The sequence below is a fragment of the Prunus mume genome, linkage group LG4 (assembly GCF_029339155.1).
Source record: "Prunus mume cultivar Tortuosa linkage group LG4, ASM2933915v1, whole genome shotgun sequence".
Classification (NCBI taxonomy): Eukaryota; Viridiplantae; Streptophyta; class Magnoliopsida; order Rosales; family Rosaceae; genus Prunus; species Prunus mume.
The window spans coordinates 2,229,427-2,249,337 of NC_142701.1; the positions used below are offsets into that span (position 1 = coordinate 2,229,427).

Here is a 19,911-nt window from a genome sequence, read left to right on the forward strand (position 1 = left end):
TTGCAATATAATACTGGGGGCAAACTTTGTCATTTGAAGGAATTTTTTTTATAAATAAAATCATTAATTTTTTGACAAAAAAAAAAAGAAAAAGAATTTTGTTAAACCAATTTAAAATCTCAAAGGTTGTTGGTGTAATTCTTATTGCTGAGGCATACCAATACATGCTTCGGTGGAGAGAGAGAGAGAGAGAGAGAGAGAGAGAGGGTAATAGCTTGGTTCAAGTCAATGTTGGGTCCATGCATGCAGTGTTTATCGAGTATATCCAAAAATTCAGTCTTGATGTCAATGCTTATCAACTTACGTTGTACCAATATTCAGTCAAGCGATAAGGTAATTAATATTGTTATTAAGGTCTCCAGCTAACTTGTACGGCACACTTAACCCCAAAGGGTAAGGGTAAGGCAAAGGTAAGACAAAGTTTTTCACTATTTATGTGAATAGTGGCAACCTTGTCTTCTTTGGTTCCACCCAAAAGGCAATGGCGAGAGTAATTACTATTCACTTTAATTTATTTTCTATTTTTATACTTAAACCATTAATTTTGATGAGCTTTTCGGATAAGATTTTCAATTGCCACGTGTCAATATTTATTATAAAATTCTCACCTGAAAATTCAGATAACATTTTCGGATAAATTTTCAAATTAAATTTTTGGATAAGATTTTCGGTTGCCACGTGTCCATATTTATTATAAAATTCACATCTCACTCATCATACAATTGAAATACCTACTCACTCATCATACAATTAAAATACTCCCGATCCTCATAGTTCGACACAATCGAGTATAAGGGCGACTCAACCATTGGCGAGAAGCGGTTCCACGGATCATGATGTGGGCGAGTTTGGAGGTATATGAGGGCTGAAGGGGCCTGGCCCCCCCAAAAGTTTCATAATATTTGATTTGTGGTCTTCTGTTCCTACAGATTTTAGAAAGTAAATATGATAATTTTGCTTATGGCCCCCTCAAGATGTGTTTCTCTTTCCAATTAAATATATATAATAATAACCACTTGCCACTTGACTGAAGGTTGTGAATGTTTCTATCCTCACGCCATAATTTTGGTTTTTTAAAAAGTAGAATCTCATGTCCATCAATATATTAATAAAAAAAATTAAAACAGCCAATCAAATAAAGTTTCAAAAAATTTCCTTTATCAAATAGGAAATAGACTTTTACCCAAATAAAAAAGGATTGAGATTTTAATTTTTGTTCCTATATAAAGCAACATGAACTTAGTTCAAAGCAGCCGCACACAACAAAAGAAAATATTGAATTTGGTTGTTTGCTCTCCAACCTCCTACTTCAGAATTTCTAATTCCAGGTTAGATAACTTTACATAGTCATATATTTTTTTTCCTTTGTTTATTTACTTTTTATGAGAATATATTTGTATATGTTCTATGCATAGAATATGATTTTATTTTTTTATTTTGGTTTGTGGTATAATTTATCATGTCCTTAATAAAATTTGTAATTGGTTTGTAGATGAAGAAACAACCTAAAATTGATGGATTTTTCAAAATAAAACATATTGAAGTTACCTCATCTGTACCTGATTATAATATTGAGACAATAGCGTATGAAAATCGTTCTGGATCTCCAAGAATTGAGACTACTGATAATGAAGTTGATATTAGTATTTTAGGCGCGACCCGAGGCTACGTCCGCAAATATGGAATTATCCTGTTAATCAAGCGTGACGAAATTCGACGAGCTTACATTAATGTCGGTCCATACCAACCTATACTTTCCAAGTATCCAAAATCTGGATCATTAACTCATTAGCGTAGCTTTCAAAGTTCATGGTTCAAATTATTTCCTTTGTGGTTAGAATATTCACCTGTGAAAGATGCAGCTTTTTGTCTACCGTGCTATCTTTTTAACAAACCATCTGGACATTCTGTAAAAAATGCTTTCACTCTTGAGGGATTTCAAAGTTAGAAGAAAGTTAGAGATGAAAAAATTGTTCTTTTCTAAATTACGAGGGGAAAGATCCTAACTCCCCCCATAAGATTGCTGAAATATCATGTTTGGATTTGATGAATCAATCCCAGCATATACAGAAATCGTTGAGAATTATTCTTCCCAACAAATTGCAGACAATCGACTACGACTTAAGGCAACAATTGAAGCAGTCAGGTGGCTTGCATTCCAAGGATGTGCTTCTAGAGGCCATGATGAAAAAAAGAATTCAATCAATCGTGAAAATTTTCTTCAAATGTTAGAAATATTGGCTGCATATAATGAAAAAGTTGTTGGAGTTATCTTAGATAAAGCTCCCAAAAATGCCTTTTACACATCACCACAGATCCAAAAAGAAATTTTACATGTTTTTTCAACTAAAGTGAAGAAAGCAATCTATGAAGAAATTGGGGAATCAAAGTTTTGTATAATTGTTGATGAAGCACATGATGAATCCAAAGAGAGCAAATGGCTATAGTGTTGCGATTTGTTGACAAAGAAGGTCTTATTCAGGAGCGCTTTTTTGGGCTTGTTCATGTGTCAGACACTGAGGCATTAACTCTGGAAAAAGGTATATACTCTATATTGTCTCATAATTCACTAAATATTCAAAATATTAGAGGACAAGGATATGATGGTGCAAGTAACATGCGAGGTGAATGGAATGGGTTACAAGCTTTGATTTTGAATGATTGCCCATATGCTTACTATGTTCATTGTTTAGCACATTGATTACAATTGGCATTAATTGCATCATCAAGAGAAGTTATTCATGTTCACCACTTTTTCACTAAATTGACTTCTATTGTCAATATTGTTGGTGCTTCATGCAAGCGTAATGATGAACTGAAAAATGCTCAAGCTGCTGAAATTGAGCACATGATTGCAATTGATGAGCTTAAGACTGGGAAAGGAATGAACCAAATTGGCACCTTACAACATGCTGGTGATACTCGTTGGGGTTCTCATTTGAAATCAATTACTAGCTTGGTAAATATGTTTAGTGCAACATGCATAGTTCTAATTAATATAATTGATAACGGAACTACTTATTCTCAACGAGGAGATGCTGATGCAGCTTATGAGGCAATGACTTCATATGAATTTATCTTTATCTTACATCTTATGAAAGAACTTATGGAGATCACTAATGATCTTTGTCAAGCTTTGCAATGTCAATCCCAAGACATCATAAATGCCATGAATCTTGTTTCTTCCACTAAAGCACTCATCCAAGAATTAAGAGATGATGGATGGGATTCTTTGCTTACCAAGGTGAATTCTTTTTGTGAAGCATGGAACATAGATATCCTAGATATGAATGCTCGTTATGTTGCAAGGCGAGTGTAGAGCTAGCCATCAACAAGATGATTTTACGATTAAGCATTATTATATGATAGATATTTTTTATGCTACAATAGATTCTCAACTTCAAGAATTAAATAGCAGATTTAGTGATCAAACAACATAGCTGCTTATTATGGGGTCGGCTTTGGATCCTCGTGAAGTGAATAAATCTTTTAGGATTGATGATATTTGTCAATTGGTAGATAAGTTCTATCCACAAGACTTTGAAGATCATGAGAAGATAGGTTTGAGAAGACAACTTCGACATTTTGAGAGTGGCGTCGTTAGACTTCCAGAGTTCAAAAACTTGTCAACAATTTCTGATCTATCTCAATGGATGGTAATGACTAGAAGATCAACGACATATCCACTTGTTTATAGAGTGGTTGTTCTTGTGCTTACTCTTCCTGTTTCTACAGCAACTACAGAGCAATCATTTTCTGTTATGCGTATAGTAAAAACTAAGCTCCATAACAAGATGGAAGACGAATTTCTCACAGACTCTTTGATTATGTACATCGAAAGGGAAATTGCAGAAAAGTTTAGCGTTGACTCAATCATAGATGGTTTTCGAGATATGAAAGAACAACGAGTGTTATTTTGATACCTAATTGAATAAACAATTATTTTTTGCCTTTAATTTTTCCAAACATTGTTAAGGTTGAAAATTTGAATTTTTTTAATGTCTTGTTTGGTTTATATATTGGCCCCCCAACACATAAATTCCAGCTCCGCCCTTGCATGTGGGAGTATTTTCCTTCGGATGACGTAATAGTGCCATTATTTCTGACACGGAATGCACCACTGGAACCGACTATGGGCAAGAAATGAAATTGGAAATTCAAGAAATATATATTAAAAATGACATTAAATTGAATAAAACGGTAACTAATCTTTTTTACCTTGTTGCCTAGATTTGACCTCTTCGAATGTTTGTCCACGACCCTCCGGCTTCGATGGAAGAAACCATTTGTATTTTTGCACAAATAGAATTTTGTAGTAGAAAATTTGGTGTAGAAAGTGAAAAATATTGGAAGGAGATGAATTTATATATGAAGATTTAGTATGGAAAGTGAATAATTGGTAGGTATTTATAGAAAAAATTTCAAAATTTTTTTTTATATTTTTTTTAAAATTGTTTGATATTTTTTTTCAGCCTTTGGATTGGGCAAGACTTTTTGATTTGAGGCTCCAGGAGAAGCCACATGGCTTGTTGCCATTGGGCTATGTGGGTTGGTGGGTCAGTGCTAACATCACGCTAGTGGGTCCCATGCCTTGCTCGGGCTGGGTTTAGTGCTTGTTGTAGGTGGGCATTGCTAGGGCAAGGCCCTAGTGCTGCACTTGCTCTAATGGGTAGCATTTTTACTCATCTAACTACCATTTTCAAGGCCTGACAAATTCAGGGATGCATCTACATTCTGGGCTATATCAGCTGTAGCTACAATCTAAAAAATTAAAATACACATATTAATCTTTCGACAAAAAATCAACAAATTGTGAAAATAATTTAAAACCTCAAAGGTTGTTCGTGTTATTCACTACTACATTTTAGTCTTTGCGCGACGAAAGGATATTCGTCGCGCAAAAAAAATTTTAATCGCACATCATTATCTTGTGAAGTTTAAATCGCGCACGATCCGTCGCGCAAAGTTCGTGAAGAAAGGATTTGCGCGACGAACAAATGTCATTCGTCGCGCAATTTCGCTCATTATAACAACTTTGTTTCAAAAAACATTTGGGGCGACCTCATTGTCCGTCGCACAAATATTTCTTGCGACGAAGCGATGTCGTCGCCAAACTTCTTGACGGAATTGTCGTCGCGTCATTGAGCTATGAACCTTGCGCGACATCTTATTAAATCGCGCATACATCTTCGCATAGCGAAATTACTCGTCGGGCAAGATTAAAATATATTTGTCGATTTGTTATTTAAATGTTTTTGCGTGACGATTTACGTTTAAATCATAAGCAATATATATTATTAAAAAATTTATTATTATTTGATTTTTAATTTTGTAAAAAAATAAATTTGGTTTTTAATTAAAATGAAATTACAATAAAAAAAATTAATCGTAAAGAAAACATCTATTATATAAAATAAAATAAATGTATACAAATTGTAAAAGTAATTATAAAAATAAAAAACTAATCAAATAATGTTCCGAAATCTACTTGGTCATCTGCCACATGCGGCTCGGAGGTATGGGTGTCTGCAGGGGCCGTGGTGTCTTGAGGATGCTCGGGGTGGGCGGGCTCGGAGTCGGCGCGCAAAATTCGGGATTGGAATGCGGACGGTGCGAGGCTGCGAATCACCGACATCGACCCTTAAGCTCGGCAGCGGCGATGTCAAGCGATCACATTGTTTGCTGCGGCGATGACGCGGTCGAGGTTCCCTCTCTCGGGCATTCCCCATCCCCCTACAATCGTTCGGCCTCCTCCCGAGAGTCGATCCAGCGTCTGCGTCAAAATCTGAAATCGGCATTATGCGGAGGATCCTGGACTCGATCAGTCTCGGGAGGAAGTTGGGAGGCGGACTCTTGAAGAACCAAGCTGGCTCCTCTCCACCATCGTCGTAAATGTTTAACATTACATAAAATATAAATTCAAAAATGCATATAAATTGAAAGTGTAACATAAGAATTAAAAATACATAATACTTACATGAAGGGACTCGGCCAACTCATTCCCAGGTCGAACATAAAGCGTCACCAAAGGCGTCGATCTCTGAATTTCGACTATAATTGAACAAGAGATGAAAAATATTAGTATGAACAAGAAATTAATAATAATGACGTATTAAAAATTAAATATAAATTATATTATTCTTACACGCCGTGCATCCATCCTATATGAGAAGGGCCTAGGCCGGAATGGTGAAGAAGAGTCTTCTTCTTCCTATTGCCCTTATTCACTTGGGCTTTATTCTGTTATACAAAAAATAAAACGTAATAATTGAACTATAAATAAATTAAATAATAATGAGATATAAAAAATAAAATAAACATTAAACAAATATTATTAAAAAAATACCACATAATCGGGCGCCTGAAAATGAGCGCAGAGCCACGCCCAACTATCCTCCCGCCCCTCAAGCTCCTTCGGGCAACCCTCCTGAAGAGCGACTTGCGGATCATCAAACGCCTGGAAATGGTGGTGCAAGTCGCTCTTCCACTGCTTGTACCTCTCACCGAAGAGTCTGTTGACGTACGCCAAAGTCTCCTCGTTGATGTCCTCTAAGTCGTAGTTTCGTCTGCAATAAATTGATTACATACATTAAGTAATAGAAATATATAAAGTTTGAAAGAAAAATAATTAAAAGATAGGAAAAATACCGACAACTGGCCGCGAACTTGCATCTTGATCTCGTCAGGTATGACCTTCCAAGACTTCCATTGCATCGGGCAATGGGTCCGAACGACAGTGCCCAATGTCGTGGGCCAAGGAGCTATGCAAGTCCGCCGTCGGTGCAGCCCGATGGCGCTCGTCATATCCGATGCTTGATCGATGACTGTTGGTCACCCGGGTGACCTTCGCCGTCTTCAGCTGCCGACACGGCCCTCGGGTGTTCCTCTTGGCTGCAAAGGGATATGACAATATTGTTACATATACAATCAAATTGAACCATAAAATTCCCAATTAAAAAAATGTTAAAAAAATGAAAGGGGAAGGGTATTACCTGTAGGTGCCCCGAGGCACCGATCGATCGATGGATGTGGTGTCGGTGGTGGTAGCGGGCCGGTGTCGCCGCCTAAGCGCTAAGAGGCTGCACCACCGAAGAAGATGATGATGCAGCCGCCTGGGATCCCCCAGGATCAGCTACGCAGTCTGCTCCATCGATCTTTGGGCGATGGCGGTGATACGGTGAGCGAGAGCTCGAACTTCGGTGTAGCCGTCACCGCCCTCGACGTCTAATCAAGTCGACATCTGCACAATTTCATTAATCAATGTAGCACATACAATGTCAGTATGGTTTGCGATTTTGGAGTATCCGGGACTCCGATCCACAATCCGTCGATTCCTAAACGATCCTATAAATACATGGTACCACATACGTGAGTTTCATTTCGATCAAGCGGTCGAACATATCAAACCTAAAATTACAATGAGTTGAACCGTTCGACACTCAAACGATAACCAAATTCCAATCCGAGCACACCTACGCGCTCGTGACAATGAAATGTTTGCACTTGGGACAAAATGCCCTATGCCCGGATGCCAGCGCCACCACCGCAGCGCCCGGCGTGGCGTGGGTGCCTAGCGATAACAATCCCCGGGAAATCCTACAAATTAAGGGGCAAGGTTCCTACCCTAGGTTTAAAACATCAATTGGAGGCACTTTTGTTCTCGGACCTACCCGAAAGCGGGCCAGTGGCGAATTTCAATTTCAAAACGGCCGAAACCTAGGGTTTCAAATTGACTACCCTATGCACACAATCAATCAAATCCTACACAACCATCAGCTAGAACATGAAAAATAGCCCGAAAGCATACCTCAATTGCGGTTGGTGCCGGAGGAGAAGAACAGCGGCGAAGAGTCGGCCTAAGCGAGCAATTCACGGCGGCGGGATGGGCGGCGGAAGCTCACAGGTTCGAGGTGGCGTGGCGGGAGTCGATTTAGGCGGAGTAGGGGCTGAGTCACGGCGGAGAGAAATGGAGGTTTAGGGTTCCGTTTGAGAAATTGGGGAAGAAGGAGAAGATCGCGATTTTCAGAAAACTTATTCGACTTTGCGCGCGAATACAGATATCCGTCGCGCAAAGTTCATTAAAATAACCTTTGCGCGACGCCAAAAGTAAACTTTCGTCGCGCAACATTATAAAAATTTGACCTTTGCGCGACTTAAAAACATGATTTCGTCGGCGCAAAGTTGTGAAAGATATACCTTGCGGCGAAACAACTAGTGTCGTCGCGCGCCATATATCGGCCGCCCAAAATTTTGGGATTTGATTTTGCGTGGGAAAAGCAATGCAATGAGAGTTAGCGACGAATGCGTATTAAATCGCGCATGCTGCTATTGCCAAAAAATTTTCTTGTGACGGTGGACCTGAGTTAGTCGCGCAATTTGGCTTTGCCAAAAAAATTTAACCAAGTGTTGGAAGCGGAGAGGATGAAATTTTTTTATTGATTTTCTTGCGACGAATGGGCACATATTAAATCGCGCAAAGCGGCTTTGCCAAAAAAATTTCACTAAGTGTTGGAGCGGGGAGGAGGAATTTTTATTGATTTTCTTGTGACGAATAGGCACATATTAAATCGCGCATAAGCTAACTTTGCCAAAGATTTCACTAAGTGTTGGAGGCGGGGAGGAGAATTTTTATTGATTTTGCGTGACGAATGGGCATATATTAAGTCGCGCAAAGCGCTTTGCCAAAAAATTTCACTAAGTGTTGGAGGCGAGGGAGGAGAATTTTTTATTGATTTTGCTTGCGACGAATGGGATTATGTTCGTCGCGCAAAACCTACCTAGTACCTAAACCTAAAACACGTACCTAAGCCCTAAGCCGAACTCTGAACTAGTTTCAATGATCCAACCGACAATCTTCTTTTTTCATAGTTCAAGATCGTATACGTCAAAAATCATAATGAATGAACATTCAGAGATTGAGTAACGGGACAAAATGTTTCGACGGATTCTAAACAAATTGTCTCGATTCAACGGTGATTTTAACTCGATCTTTAAAATTTTTACAGCTGCGGTTCTTGACCCTATATGAATACAGAGATGTAATTCGATCTTCAATTTCAGATATTTACAGTACAAGACATCACATAATCTTATGTTAGAGTGAAGGAATGTATAAAGAAATTATTGATTTTATGAATATTGTGTTTTTATGGAATCGTATTCTAGAAACTAGTTTGATAATCTAGCCGTCAAATATGTTTGTTTATACTTGAGATCTTATCGTCAAAAATGAAAAAAAAAACATTGAGCTCAAATGCGTAAGGACAAAGCGTTTGGCGGTTATAAGCGAAAAGTCATGATTTACGGTTATTTTGACTCGATTTTGATGATTTTTACAGCTATCTTTATTCAACCTATGTGAATACGTGAACTACTTGATCGTCAATTTCAACTATATCGTGTGTATATTTCAGAAATATATATATGTATATGTTTGCGGCAGTCATTGTTCGTTAAATCGCGCTAAAGGCACTTAGCGCGATATTATTGTCGCGCAAATGATAGAATATCTTGCGACATATCGTTATCCGTAGCAAAAAATTGCTTGCGACAATTATGCTTTAAATCGCATAAGATTATTGCATTCACATATTATTAATCTGAAGTATTCATCATTACATATAATTAATTGTATGAAAGTATGATTTATTCTATTTTCTTTCGATTTGAGAATGGAAGGATTGTTGATAATCTTATGTTCTTTGTATTCATTTTTTCGGTTATATGGTTTTCATTTTGTAAAAGTTTTTGTGAAAATAAATTTAAACTTTATGATACAAATTAGTTGGCTATATTTATTTACCAATGGTTTATAACTACAATTATTTTAATAATGTTTCACTTGGTATCATATATAATGTTTGGATATAACAAGTACATATATGAAAACATTTGCATTACACAAAATATGTCCACTAACATAATAAAATTACAAAAAAAATTAATCATTCATCATCTGAACTATAATAACTTTCGTTATCGTTGCTATCATCACTTTCGGTCTCCCAATCCTCTTCCTCCTCCTCCTCCTCCGCCTCCTCTATAACTACATCATCGTCGTTGCAAGACAAACTGCAACATCATATCGTGGAAGATCACCGAGGTCAATTGTAATTGAGTGAATCGGTATTTCGATTGAAGACACTCCTTGTATTTGAAATGGCTCTTGTATAACATTAGTATCTCGAAGTGTTTCCGCATCATTTTCCATTGAAGATTCTAAACGTTGGTCAGCTACATTGTTGACGTTGTTGTCAGTTGGGTCTAGTTCTGGTATAGCATACACGTTCCTGTGATCCATCTTTTGAACAACGTTCCAACCTTCGGCTTTAGGGTCATCTAGATACACAATTTGTGTTGCCATGTTTGCCAAAATATAAAGTCGTCATCATACCAAGTTACTGTTCATGTTCACGGATAGTAAGCCATGATCGATTTTAACACTTCCCGGCCTATTTGGGTTGGTGTCAAACCATCGACACTTAAACATGATCACTTGGTATCGATCTTTGTAAAGCAATTGCACGACAGTTGTGAGTTTGCCATAGAAATCAATGTCCGTACTTTCGCCTCCACCTAGGACATGGACACCGCTGTTTTGCGTACACAACTTGTCATCTCGTGCTTCGGCCAAAAATTTGACACCGTTGACATTACAACCCGAGAACAATTCAGCGCGAATCGGGCCGAACGCGTAAGTTATATAACTCATCACTGTAAGTTGGGGAATTCGATGATTTCAACTTATTCACCTAATATTATACAAAACCATTCATTTGTTAGTCTGACAAAATTTATGAAAAAACATTTATATTTCTCAAATAACAAACACTGATAACTTACAGAATCCAAAACCATTGTGGAAACAATTCACGGTGTTTACAGGCAGCCAAATGTGATGGATGTTCTCGCTTCATCATCTCTTCATGCTCATATAAGTATCCCATGATCTCATCACAATTGTTCGATCTGAACCAATCGCTACCTCCATGTCATTTCTAGAAAAGCGACTCTCCGCGTCCGGGATCTCCGAAGGGTCGTGCGCTTTGGGCAAAAACAGAAAGTTTTCATTTCTCATACCTCCATCATGATTGCGCTGAGGCGATTGAAAACCGTCTCTACATCTTTTAAATACATTCCATGAAAGTAAGCGACTCATATTGAACCCAAGCCTCTCGATTGATCCTTGGGCCATGTTCGCCCTGTTGCGTACACTTTTTTTCAGCTCTCCGAGAAGCCTGCCAAAATAAAACGATATGATTGAAATTAGCAAGCATGTGATAATGATGCATACACAAATGATAAGGATTATATACCTTTCTATTGGATACATCCAGCGATAGTTGACAGGACCAGCAAGTAATGCCTCTTCTGGCAAGTGAACCATCACGTGCATCATACTTGTGAAGAAAGCTGGAGGAAATATCATCTCAAACTTGCATAGGACTTGGACAATGTCATGGCGCAACTGAAACATGTCCGTTTTTCGCAAAGTTTTCGCCGTCAGTTGGGAAAAAAATCTGGACAACAAAATGATTGGCTTCACTACATCTTCCGGCAATAGGTGTCGAATACCAACAGGAAGTAGGCGTTGCATAAACACATGGCAGTCATGGCTTTTAAGTCGATAAATTTACCCGTCAACATTCACACAGCGTGCGATATTAGAAGCATACCCATCGAGAAACTTTCTTGTGATACAAACTTTAGAAACTCTTTCTTGTCATTCGGTTTCATAGAAAGAATGCAAGATCCTTCTAACTTTATCATTGTCCTATTCATCCATAAACCCCTTACGTATGCCCATTCTTTCCAAATCAAGGCGAGCTTTGATCGTGTCCTTTGTCTTCCCCTCGATATCTAGAATCGTGCCCACCAATGTGTCGAATACATTTTTCTCAACATGCATCACATCTAGATTGTGCCTCAATTTTAGTTTCGACCAATATAGGAGCTCAAAAAACATAGGCTTGTGCGTCAGTTCATATGTGTAGAAGGTACGTCGACTAAGCTATTTTCCCGAAGAGCAAAATCAAGCCCAGTTAAGCTGGTCAATATCTCATCACGGACCATTCTCTGGGTCTAAGCGGCCTTCAGTGTTCCCGTCGAACTCTTTATCTTTTTCCCTCCACTCATGGTCCCATGGCAACCATCTCCGATGACCAAGGTAACAAACTTTTCCAGCATGCCAACCAGAAGTTACATCTTCCTTGCATACAGGACATGCCATATAACCTTTTGTGCTCCACCCAGAAACCATTGCATATGCTGGGAAATCATTCAGATCCACATAGCGCTGCTGCCATAAAGTGAACATCTTCGATTGATTTATAAATGCGTGCGAACACCGTTTGTCCGAAATCCTTGACTCATCAACGGCGGCCTTAAGTAAACATCGATTGACCTCCCAGGATCCTCAGTTATCAAAACAGTCATCATCATGTATTCTTTTTTCATGCATTTCCAAGGCGGCAAATTATATGGGAATCAATCGGCCAAGTCTTTGTGGTGTTGGTTTAGAACCCCATGCAGTTGAATCCGTCGGTGGCAAGTCCCAATCTAACATTTCGGGGATCAGCAGACAAACTCGGGGCGTTCGATCGAACTCTTTCCATGCCTCCCATCTGCGGATGCTGCATCACATCATCGTCTACGTTTTCTGATGCCATCTCATGTCTGTGGCAGTATGCGTCGACATATACAATCATTTGCAACCTAGGTTTGAGGGCAAATAACATGACTTTTTGTGGGATCTTAGTCGTCCTATTCTGAGATGTCATCTTGAACCTCGACTCATTGCATATAGGACATGTATCCAACGATTCATGCTCTTTGTAGAATAACATGCAATTGTTTTTGCAAGCATGAATTTTTTCATAACAATCCAAGACCATTCAACACCTTATGCGCTTTGTTTATGGTCTTTGCAAACAATTGTCCGTCGGGCATTCTCTTGAAAACTCCCAAAAAGTAATCGAAACACAGGTTAGACATACGATACTTTATTTTCCGTGCATTAGCTCCACAATGGCGTGAGCGGAAAAGCTCTCGCACCGGGTATAACTCTTGGTTGGCATTTTTTAACAATTTCTCATATTGTTCAAACTCCGCATTGTCTATTGGTGTAGGCACATCATCTTGCTCTTCTTGATTCATGTTGGTCGATGCAAATGGAAAAACATCCTGTATAATATCCATGACTTCATCATTAGCATCCACAATAGGTTGAACATTGTCCACTCTTGTAGCATTTGAAGACGAAGCATGCTCTAATTGTTCCCCGTGAAGGTTCCAAATGCTATATGTCTCAATCATTCCATTCCTTACTAAATGAAATCCAACATTTTCAATTGTCTCCCATAGCGTGTTGTTGCACCTCCTACAAGGACAACGGATTCTAGTTGCACCCGGGTTGTGTCTCGTGCAAACTCAATAAAATCCTCGATTCCATCCAAGTATTAATCTGCGCATCTGTTGGGTTTTGTATCCACCTTACATCCAATTCACGAAACGAGAATCACAACACAACAATCACAACAACTTCATACGAAGTTATAATGTCACCATATGCCTCGGTAAGTCCTATCCCATTCGGAATGCATACTCCTGCCACGTAACCTCGACTACATGAGATTAGATTTGGCGTGGATGAATTTAGCAGACATCTACGCTCTGATTCTTGAGGTGGCCATGGTATAAATACCTATGCCACCGAGCGTACCGAGATGACAACGAAAATATCTGTCGAAACCTAATCCTGTAGCCATAGATGCGTGACAACATATACATTACCAAACTGTCCAAATAATAGGACAATTCAAGAATTAATTGGACATGATCATGCATTACGCATCCATGCACAATCAACTAATCTCGAGCGGGAAACTAAGTGTTACTAAACATAAAAATAAAAGCACGAAGTTAATTTCAATTAACCGTACATCATAACAGATTGTACTACGTTACGCACAACATAATATAAATATACAAATTTATAAATAAACCCAATCCTGGACATGTATTTATAAAAAAACCCAAGCACTATTTAAACATAGAAACACACCCAAAATCAACCCCAAAGTCAACTTTTTGGGTGTGTTTATAAATGGAGTTTTGAATGTGTGTAATGATGAGTTTTGGTGTGTTTATATGTTTAAATAGTGTTTGGGTTTTTATAATTTCAACCCCATTTTGGGTGTTTTAGTGAAACTCCCATATAAATATAACTTCACAAGAACATTTTAAACATATATAAAACAAATAAAATACCTTCTCAATCGTTCTCCACCAATCGCTAATTACAAATATCCTAACGAAAACAAATTAAAAAACTGTAGCAAATACGAACCAAATTAATACTTTTAAACTAATGTGAAAAATACTTACCCAATCAGTATTGAAATCCCGTAGCCGAGGTTGAGAGAAGCGAGGCCCGAATGCTTTGTTTTGCGTTACCGCCTTTGCAATCTGATTCTAAATGAAGAAGAAGGACTTTGCGCGGCGAACATACTTATTAAGTAAGCAAACTCGTCATAAAAGCCAAATCATTAAATCGCGCAAACCCATTTTTACGTCAGCAAACACCTGCCGACATCTAACTTTCAACGCGTTTGGAACTTTCCGTCGCGCAAAATTGTAGCGCAAACAAAATTCCGTCGCATAAAACAAGATATTAAATCGCGTAAGCGTTGAACTACTCGATGAAATGTAATTCGTCGTGCAAAAAAATATCCACGGGTCATTTTGGCGCCAAAAATAAAATATCTCTTGTTCTCTTCTGCGGCGAAGCGTCTTTCCGTCGCTAAAATGAGGGGCTTTGTCCTTTTTGTACGCGTGGAGGAGTTGCCGTCGCGCAATGTTGCCTTTAGCGGCGATATTTCGTCGCGCCAAATGTTTGGCGCTAAAAAATTCCCCGCTTTTTAACTTTGTTTTGCGCGACGAAAAATTGTTTTGTAAGCTTATACATTTCTTGACGAAAAGTTTGGTGGCGCAAATTTTGATGGATTGCCGACGAATAGTTGTTTTCGTCGCGCAAGTATGGTTTGCACCGACGAGTTGTTCTTCGTCGCGCAATATTTCGTCGCGCAAATAGTGAAACGTAGTAGTGATTCTTATTGCCGCTGAGGCCTACCAATACAAGCTTTGCTAGAGAGAGAGAGAGAGAGAACTCAAAAGTAATTAGGGTTTAAACTGATATGTTTATTCTTCTCTCAATGAGCGATATATATAAGGTAAAGAGCCAAGTGTTGAAAAGAAATAAGTTTGGGGGTATTGGTAACTAATCAAAAGAGGTAATGAAGTGTGACCAATGTCATTACTACAAAAATCGAAATAGACGACGGGAAACCACCGTCGTATATAAGGTTTTCCAACCATTATGAAATCGACTGCCATCTTTTGTATTATCAACAACGACGGTTAATAACCGACGTTGTTAAGGAATTCAACGTCCATATTTATTACTAACCAATGTGTAATTACTATATAATTAGCCTAAAATGAAATCTCTGACAACATTAGACGACGGTTTTATGAAAAAGGAGACGTCTAAAGACTATTACATGTCATGATCCAAAGGAGAACCGACGTATAGATAATTATCCACATCTCTAAATGAAGGGAAAAAGACTTGGATAAGCTAGAAACCGTCGTGGTTAATATTTACAACGTTAAACTTTAAAAAAAACCAACGTGTGAACCATAAACAACGACGTACGCACAAACCAACAAACATTTAAAGAGTATTACATGTCATTTGTCTTTCAATAACTGTCGTAAAATAAAATAACTACATCCTGCACCAGGCATCATAGACGCTTATGTATTTATCCACGTCGCGAACTATAATACAAACCGTCGTGTTAACTCATTGACACGTCTGTTTTTTTCGAGAATCGTCGTTTAAATAGAATAAAGAAGGCCCTTTAACAGAGGTAGACGTCACTTTTTCTAAATAACCGACGTCTAAAATATTTAAAATGACAGAATATTACTCAATATCGACGTACAAAACTCTTCCCCACATTGGTTTATCTCAAGGGATGGCGTTATAAATAGTATTTAAGGCGTGGATAGAAACATAACCGCCGTGGATTATAGATTCAATGTCTGTTGCTTTAAAATAAAGGACGTGGTTAATTACTTCACTACGTCTAGAGATCCACCTGCTTGACGTTGTAATTACTTACCACGTCGGTTCTTATTACATGATGACGTGGTTGTCCTTTTAAAAGTCGCTTGTTTGACCTACCGTGACGTATGTATGCGTGGAGACATCAGTTGTTATAGACTAGCAAACGTGCAGAACATTTGTCACGACAGTTAATTGAACTGAAAGGCCTTTGTTTTGAGGTTTAGATGACGGTTTATTTTAAGCAAACCATCTTGATTTTTTTTTAGATGTCTGTTTTTTTTGTTTTACGATCTGTTGCCTTTTGAAACCCGACGTTGTTTTTATCTTAGACGCATGTGTTTCCAATTTTTATCCCTGACCGTCGTACTTTACAGCTTTAACCAAGCTTTTTAAATTTTTGATTTGTCTTGCCCAAAGCCTGCATAATGAAAATGTGATAAGAATTAAAATGTTGTACAAAATTATTAATTAATGTCATACAATTAACTGAATAACTAAGGTCATACATTACAACAATCAATCAATCCATATATCTTCACATCCATCTCTAATATTTTCATTCCCAAACTCACCCACTAGGTCATCAAATGTGTCAACATTTGGTATCCCTCTAGTAAATGGCTCACACTCAATTCTAGTATCACCTAGCACATCATCACCAATAACATCATTATATTCTCTATTAGGCATTGATAACACTACCGACCAACCACGATGCATTGGGTCGTCAACATAAAATACTTGTTTGACTTGAGAAGCCATAACAAATTGGTCATTCCTATGTCCAATTTTACTCAGATCTACAAGGGTAAATCCAAGTTCGTTGACTACAAGGCCCGAAGTGTTATCTATCCAATCACACCTAAAGACTGGGATTCTAAACTTTTGGTAGTCAATATCCCAAATTTCTTGAATAACACCATAAAACCCCATACTGGAGACAATAGGGTGTAACTTGCATAGTATGTGCAAGTAAATAAACTCTACTATTTTGGACAGTTCGCACGTCATCTTGTGCCTTGGAAGAAATAAACCCTGCAAATTAATCATATATACCTTAATTCAATCTAACATATAGAATGGAAGAAACTTAAAAGTTGATGCATGTCATTCAATAACATATATATACCTTAAACTGGAGCCATTGAATGAAAGTGCAATTGTGCTTATCTTGCAGCCACTTTATTCTCTTTCTAAATTTTGGATAAGTGGTCTTGATGTGGATCATATGTTCCCGACATTGACACCAAAAAGTCAAGCATTATGATTCCTTGTATATAAGATAAATATAAGGAATAATAATGTTTAAAATGGCTCCATATGAAAAATAAAAGTCATACGTACTCGATATAAGGCAGGACTTCCTCCGTATTCTCCAAGACAAATAAATATGCCTGGTTTAACAAGTCCCGATCAACTAAGCTTACTGCGAACTTGATAATGGCTTCGAAACTCCCATCTTCTGACTTGAAGGCACTCCAACTCAGTATTAACTTCAGATAAATGTTCGGTGCAAAGCTCTACAGCTTCTTTAGCTATATACCGCTCAGCAATGCAACCTTCCGGACGAGTATGATTCTGAACATACCCTTTTAGCACTTTCATATACCTTTCAAACGGATACATCCATCTAAAATATATTGGGCCACATAGACAAACTTCTCTGACAAGATGTACTACTAGATGAACCATGATATCAAAGAATGAAGGGGGAAAGTACTTCTCAAGCAAACACAAAGTAACTACTACATCTTCCAACTTATCTAGCTTGGAAACATCCACCGTCTTTGCACATATACCATTGAAGAAGAAGAACAATTGAGTTATTACATACCTTGCATGCTTCTCCAAAACAGAAAGAATTGTCACAAGGAGCAATTGTTGCATCAAGGTATGACAATCATGAAATTTAAGTCCAAAAAGTCTTGAATCTTTTAAAGATACAATATTTTTTATATTTGTACAATAACCGTCAGGGACCTTCATACCATAAAAAGAATTGCAAACCACTCTCTTCTCTGCTCTTGACAAATTCCAAGGCCCTGGAGGCAAGCGAGTACGTCTTTGTCCATACTTGGGTTGCAAATCAGTTTTGACCCCCATGTTCAATAAATCTAACCGAGCAGCAATCCCATCTTTATTTTTTTCAAGGATCTCCAGCAATGTACCAATGATGCTATCACAAACATTCTTCTCAATATGCGTAACATCTAGGACATGCATCACATGAAGGTATTTCCAATACTCGAGATCAAAGAACTTTGATTTTTTTTTCCAACAAACTCTGTCACCATCATTCTCACCAACACTTCCCCCATTTTTAGAGCCCCATATGTAATTAATATCTTCAACAATGTGCAACACTTCTTCTCCATTTAATGGCTCGGGAGGCGTGCCATATTCAGGTTTCCCATTAAAAGCTACACGCTGCCTCCGATATGGATAATTGATTGGTAACCATTTTCTATGCCCAATGTAACAAATTTTGTGGTCTTTTTTAAACCTGTGACTAGATGTATCATCGCCGCATATTGGACAAGCTTTATATCCTTTAACAACATAACCAGATAAGTTCCCATAGGCAGGAAAATCATTAACTGTCAACAATAATACACCTATGAGTGTAAAGTATTCTCCTATATGTGCATCATACACTCCTCTAATCCCATCCCACAAAGATTTTAAATCATCAATCAAAGGCTCTAAGTAGACGTCTATATCATTTCCAGGTTGTTTAGGACTGGAAATCAATAAGGTCAACATCATGAACTTCTGTTTCATGCATAGCCATGGTGGGAGATTATATGTAACTAAAATAACTGGCCAACAACTATATATGCTACTTAAAGAACTGTGGGGATTAAATCCATCAGATGAGAGAGTCAATCTCAAGTTTCTCGGCTCTTTACCAAACTCGGGTCATTTATCATCAACAAGTTTCCAAGACGGGGAATCTTTGATAAGACATTTGACTGTCAACTGATTTTCTAGCAGCATGCCAAGTCAAACTCTTAGCTGTCTTATGTGATTGAAACATCCTTTTAAACCTTGGAATGGGAGGAAAATACCACACCACCTTCGCTGGCACACCCTCTTTCAAGATTGAATCTTTGCCTTCCTTCCACCTTGAGACACCACATGTAGGATAGTTAGTTGAATCTTCATAATCCTTCCTATACAAGATGCAGTTATTGGGACATGCGTGGATTTTCTCATAACTCATCCCTAAAGCAGACAACATCTTTTTGGCCTCATACATAGAGGAAGGTAGTGGATTTCCTTCTGGAAGCAAATCTCCTTGAAGTATCAATAATTCTGTAAAACAAACATTACTCATCCCATGTTTTGCTTTCAAAGTATATAACTTAAACTCATAAGGATCAATTCTAATATCGCCTAAATCATTATCATCCATCCCTACTTCTTCAGAAACAAAACTGAACCCACACTGCTCATCCTCTTCCACATTTCTACTAGCATTAGTAGTCCATTCCAATGGTTCTTCGTGCCATGTCCAAATCTTATAGCTTTGGTCAATTCCATTAAAGTATAAGTGGTCCCTTATAATTCCAACTCCAAACAATCGAATATTCCCACATTTAACACATGGACAACGAATACGAGTTGTATTTAAAAGATTTTCTACAGCAAAACTCAAAAATCCTTCCACACCTAACTCATATGCCTTCGATCTTCTATATGTATGCATCCATGACTTATCCATCTCACACACTATAAAATCATACATATAATAAAGTAAAAGGACCAGCAATGAAACA

The 19,911-nt window shown here is 38.0% G+C and overlaps 2 protein-coding genes and 1 pseudogene across 2 annotated transcripts; 2 read left to right on the forward strand and 1 right to left on the reverse strand.

Moving 5' to 3' along the window:
- Positions 1-2,437: 2,437 nt before the first annotated feature.
- LOC148917638 (uncharacterized) lies at positions 2,438-3,319 on the forward strand. Its single transcript, XM_089049888.1, has 3 exons — positions 2,438-2,540; positions 2,590-2,612; positions 2,804-3,319. Exons 1-3 carry the CDS (start codon positions 2,438-2,440, stop codon positions 3,317-3,319), a joined length of 642 nt encoding a protein of 213 aa, XP_088906014.1.
- A 130-nt stretch (positions 3,320-3,449) lies between these two features.
- Positions 3,450-3,920, forward strand: LOC148917639 (uncharacterized). The gene has a single exon (XM_089049889.1). The coding sequence runs from the start codon at positions 3,450-3,452 to the stop codon at positions 3,918-3,920; it is 471 nt and encodes a 156-aa protein (XP_088906015.1).
- Positions 3,921-4,686: 766 nt separating this feature from the next.
- LOC148917640 (uncharacterized) lies at positions 4,687-19,547 on the reverse strand (annotated as a pseudogene).
- Positions 19,548-19,911: the final 364 nt, after the last annotated feature.

What these genes read in the sequence shown, in the direction of transcription:
- LOC148917638 (XM_089049888.1), top strand. Translation starts at nt 2,438, where the DNA reads ATGGCTATAGTGTTGCGATTTGTTGACAAAGAAGGTCTTATTCAGGAG. An exon ending in GGCATTAACTCTGGAAAAAG is followed by an intron (nt 2,541 to 2,589) that starts GTATATACTCTA and finishes TCAAAATATTAG; the next exon opens with AGGACAAGGATATGATGGTG. An exon ending in ACAAGGATATGATGGTGCAA is followed by an intron (nt 2,613 to 2,803) that starts GTAACATGCGAG and finishes GCTTCATGCAAG; the next exon opens with CGTAATGATGAACTGAAAAA.
- LOC148917639 (XM_089049889.1), top strand. Translation starts at nt 3,450, where the DNA reads ATGGGGTCGGCTTTGGATCCTCGTGAAGTGAATAAATCTTTTAGGATT.